The 5,006-nt window shown below is 45.3% G+C and overlaps 1 protein-coding gene across 1 annotated transcript in view; it reads right to left on the bottom strand.

Annotated features, from left to right (window-relative positions):
* LOC116839160 (adhesion G protein-coupled receptor E3-like) overlaps positions 1 to 2,853 on the bottom strand; it is a 22,464-nt gene extending 19,611 nt beyond the window's left edge. The window contains exons 1-4 of the mRNA XM_075064648.1: positions 2,736 to 2,853; positions 1,957 to 2,130; positions 1,643 to 1,719; positions 981 to 1,097 (exon numbers count right to left, since the gene is read on the bottom strand). Of these exons, the coding sequence (XP_074920749.1) occupies positions 981 to 1,097; positions 1,643 to 1,719; positions 1,957 to 2,130; positions 2,736 to 2,853 (486 nt within the window). The remainder of the gene's footprint in view (positions 1 to 980; positions 1,098 to 1,642; positions 1,720 to 1,956; positions 2,131 to 2,735) is intronic.
* Positions 2,854 to 5,006: the final 2,153 nt, after the last annotated feature.

Below are 5,006 nucleotides of genomic sequence, written 5' to 3'. Positions count from 1 at the left end.
TCCCTTCCGAAAAGACGAAATTGAAACAAATATTTTGAAAGAATTTTTCAAATCTATGACGCGAAAAGCCACAGCCAGGGACTCCGTGCAGTGCAGAGTAAAAGTTAGGAGCTCAGACAGGCATACCAGAAACCGACAAGCAACGAGAAAGGTCTGGGTCAGGGGCCCGAAAACATTGCCAGTTTCTATTGCTTGAGCTGCATGCAATTTTGGGGGAGCTGCGTCAACCAGTACCCCACCCCTGGCCGTGGATTCAGACTGTCAGGGTTGTAATCATCAACCGTGAGACTGAGGATTCATGCAGAGGGGAAGATGCAGGAGGAAGAGAAGGCAAGGGAAAACCTTGCTGATACACACAGGAGACTCCAAAGATTTGCCCCAACAGCCGGAGCTATTTTGACCCAGAATTACGCGTCCCAGCCCTCCCAAAGAACAGAACCATAAAGTGAAGCCATGGAATGCGACTTCCGCTCTTGAGTGAAGGAATGTACCTTTCGTAAATATCAAACATGGTTTAATAACAAGCGGTTTTTAATGATTTATTTGCCATTCAGGGCTTTGTGTGCATTCACAGTGCACCGCTCCAGAAATCGACGCTAGCCATGGACCATGGACGCACACTATCGAAGTAACATGCCTAGTGTGGACGCTCACATTCGACTTTATAATATCAATTTTATGAGACCGATTTTAGCTAATTCGATATTATCCCGTAGTGTAGACGTGGCCTAAGTCTCTTATAAATCCTACAGGATGTAAGTGACACATATGCCTTTTTCTGGTCCTCCGCACAGGGATAAATTTGATGTCAATGGGAGTTAGTCATTCAATACCCTTGAGGCTCTCGGCCATTGTTTCTAAAGTGGTGTGCTAGAAGAGGAGTCTAAACAGACTCAGCCTGTGTCAGTCAGGGAACTACACCAGTCCTGGCAGAGACCTGGGGTCCCAGTGTTAAAAGTGGGTCTCTCTAACAATGGAACATTTCTGATCTCTAGCGAAGTGGTCAAGCTGACGTTCTCACAGGCAGGTGTCAGGAGGCTGAAGGTGGAATTGACTAGCGCACAGAACGAGCTGTCTTTCCTATTATCCAAGTTAATCTAGGAAATCACAAGAGATAAAACACATCATTAGGGTTCATCTGGGGAGCAAAGGCCAGTCGTGCACAGTGTCCCAGAACATAACCTAGTGTAAATCAATATAGTTGCACGAAAACCAGTGGAGCTACACTGATTTACATCGGCAGAAGGCACAAAATACCTTTAATGTAAGAACTGCATTGCTCATACATTCGATACCATCCCTTCTATCTCATCTCGGCAGGGCAGGAAACCCCTGGGAATTATCATCAATGCTCATTGTTGACACTTAGAATAGAGGATAACAATCCCTAGCTCTTCTATAGCACTATTCATCAGTAGATCTCAAAGGAGGTCAGCATCATTTGCCTATTTTGCAGAGGGGGAAACTGAGGCATGGGGCGGCACAGTAATTTGTCCAAGGTCAGCCAGTAGGCCAGTGTCAGAGCAAGAAACATACCTCTGCTCTTGTGAGTCCCACACTGGCGTCTTATCCATGCGTGTGTCCTCCAGTGCTATTTTCACATCCACGGAACAATGCTAACTCCCTGACATTGCTAACTTACCTGCTGTGATCCATTCAAACACATCTTCACGTAGTCATTTTCTCTCGCGAAACCTGACTGGCAGTGAAGGGGGATTTCTGTGCAGGGAAAGAACAGGGTGAGACCATTTGTCCTCGTTACGATGTGCAGCACAAATGCAGCTTGATTTTTGGTTTTGTTCACTGCTAACACCTTGGAGCCAAATTTAGGATCCCGTGTCCTTAAGTGATGCCTGGACTTGTGTTGGCCCTCTGCACAGAGATGAACTCCACCCTGAATGGAGACCCTTGGATGAAAGACGCTGCAGAAAGACACAGTACTGGTGTGACACTTACCCTCACATCTGGACTCATTGGTACCAAGGAAAGGCTCTTTTCCAGAGATGGACCTGAATCCGTCTTCACAGATGCAGTGAGAGATGTTATAGGGAACTGCACTGGGGCCACAGTTTATGTTGGGGTCACTGCCACTCCCGCTATATAGATCTTCCAAACCATCAAAAGCAAAATCTGGAACAATAAAAAGCCACCCGTTTCAGTACAACTGTCAGGTTCTGCTGGCCCTGTCTCTCAGGCACTGGATCAGACTCCGATGGGGAGGAATTGGTGGAGAAGCCAGCAGCGGCAGGGAATCACCCGCGGCACCAGTGATTGGGGACTGCTAGAGCTTATGATATGTGCATCCCAACTGGCTATGCACTACCTAGGACAATTAAAGACTCTTTCCAATGGGCTTTGGATCAGGCCTTCACAGAGTTAAACAGAGGTAGAGGAGACTTGATTAAAAGAGGCAGGCCAGGAGGGAAAGGCGTGTGTTCAGCTGAGAGATTCCAGGGGGCTTTCAACTGGCGGGAGCTGAGGGGAAGAAAGTTCTTGCAGTGTTAGTAGCCTGGTTCTGGAGCAAGCCAAAGAGGAGGCCAGCAGGAGATGAACAGGAATGAGGAGGGACTGGAGGAAGACAAGATCTGTGGGACAGAGGTCTAAAACACAACAAGCTGAAATCCAGCTGTGGAATTCCCCTGATGCAGAGGAGCTCCGAGACCAGCTGCCCTTTCACCTGCAGTGCAGGGGGAAGGGAGAGGATATAGGCAGCATTCTGCTGTCCCTGGTCCCACTGAAGCAAGATTCCTTGAAGAGCTTGGGTGGGTGGAGGGCAATTTTGAGCTGGATCTCGAAAGGAACGGAGACCCAGTAGGAACAAGCGAGGATAACGGCAACGTGGTCACAGTTCATTGTGCCGCAGTGTGTTCTGCTCATGCCAGGAGCTGGCCATGGAACAGAGGAGGAAGTTGCAAAGGAAGAGGTGTGAAGGCCCGGCTGAAGATTGCAGCAGAGCTGGACTCAAGATGGGCAGAGCAGAGGGGGCAGGACATGTGCACACACAGATGACGTGGGGGTAGGAGAGTCCAGAGTTAAGGATGGTGGCTGGGACATGAGTGGTGGAAGATACTTATGATTGGGGGAAAGATTTGGGGGAAGCAGCCTATCACCACTCCCTTAAAAGCTCTGAGGAGGAGGTACCTGATTTCAGTCAGGCTACCAAGCCATCAGAGGATGATGTAGGTAAGTGGGGGTGGGATCACCGACCATAAGCAAACACTCCCAAATCATAAGATTAATTGAAAAATGATGAGATTTTCCAAACTAATAAATGTTGGGTTATTTTTATTTGGCTGCTGACACTGCGTCACAATTATTGGGAGTGGACCACATCCACCCTGACTGAACTGGCCTTGTTAACACTGGTTCTCCATTTGTAAGGTAACTCCCTTCTATTCATGTACCAATATATATTTATGCCTGTATCTGTAATTTTCACTACAAGGCATTTTTTCTAATCCTTCAATCATTCCATGGTTCCGTTCTCCTCAGAATATGCACATCCATCAACATCAAAACAGTTTGTGAAATTAGGTCAATTTATTCTAGAATTTTGTTTTGGAAGAAAACTAGGAAAAAAAAAAAAGATCCTGGCAATGTCAAAACATTTGACTTTTTCACAACAAACCATTTTGATTTTTCATTTTGAAATTACTTTTCATGTCAATTTTTAAAAACGTGTTATATATTATTATATATGGTTTCAGGCGTGACCTGAGACCAGGGTTCAAATCTCTGCTCTGCCACTGAATTTCCTGCGTGAGCTTTGGCAACTCACTTAGCATCTCTGTGCCTCAGTTCCTCATTTGTACGAGACGAGAATTGAGGTGGCTGGCAGTCTGAGTACCAAAGAAACCATCAGAAGTCAGCCCTACCAAAGCTTGGCACTGGAAACAGGAGAAGGTGATATATGCATTAGCTTCTAATACAATACACAATTTTAAAAATTCATAATGTAGACAAAACATTTTTGATGAACCCAAAATGTGTTTTTTTTTCTGGCATTTCCTATGTGGAGAATTTCCAAATGATCAGTTTTTGTTCTGATTTGGCACTGAGCCAGAGTTGGAAGTCTCAAAAGCCATTGCCAACACTGGAATTCTTGGGCTCTACACACAGGGACTATCTGCCAGTATCACTTCAGTGCTAAGCATTGCCTCTTTACCTTGTATTGGTCATTTTGTAATACAACCAGCTGTTTGCCTGGGCCCCTTTCCCCTCTTATTAAAATGTAATAAGGAACTGGAGGGAATTAAAATTAATACTCACTGTTGAAATGCAAATAATCAACGCTGAAGGCTGTGGAAAGAAAAAAGATGCAAATAATCTCAGAGTGCATTAAGGTAAATGCCCTGGAAGAGCTGTTAAGAAAAATCCCAGGACACGTTAAGATGATTTATATATAAAATGTGCAACATGCTCATGTTGTGAGTGTATGTAGCCATCCAGGAGAATGACATGAAAGGGACAATTGATTCAACTTCCGTTGGCCTCAATGGGACCCTTTCTCAATGTTTGCAATGCAAGTTGGGCTGGGCTCCATCCATTGACTCTAAACTGCTTAACGTCAGCTGAGGATCTGGTCCTTAGTAAAAAGGTCTTTACATAACAAAAGACCCAAATCTGCCTACAACTGCTGCCCTATGTACTCTCTATGGCCTGATGCAAAGCTCACTGAGGCCAATGGAAAAACTTCCATGGGTTTGGGACTGAGCCCACATGTTAGTCCTACATGGAGTGTTGTTAACTTCAGCTGGTTCTGGAGTGAATAAATGTTGGTCAGATGGGGCCCTGGAGTGGTTTTTATTTATGCTGTGCCCATTGTGGTGCTATCTGGGCACACAGTAGAGATTAAATGCTAAAATAATTGCTTCTCACCACAAGTACAGACCAAAACGCACAGGCTAAATCCAGATCAGCTCCCCCATAAATTGGCAAATTAACTCAGTTGATGCACCCAAGTCAGAAAGTTAAAAATAATCCCACCTGATTTGCCACAGAAAAGA

This window comes from Chelonoidis abingdonii, chromosome 4 (assembly GCF_003597395.2).
Source record: "Chelonoidis abingdonii isolate Lonesome George chromosome 4, CheloAbing_2.0, whole genome shotgun sequence".
Classification (NCBI taxonomy): domain Eukaryota; kingdom Metazoa; phylum Chordata; order Testudines; family Testudinidae; genus Chelonoidis; species Chelonoidis abingdonii.
This window is presented reverse-complemented; position numbering and strand designations above follow the sequence as displayed.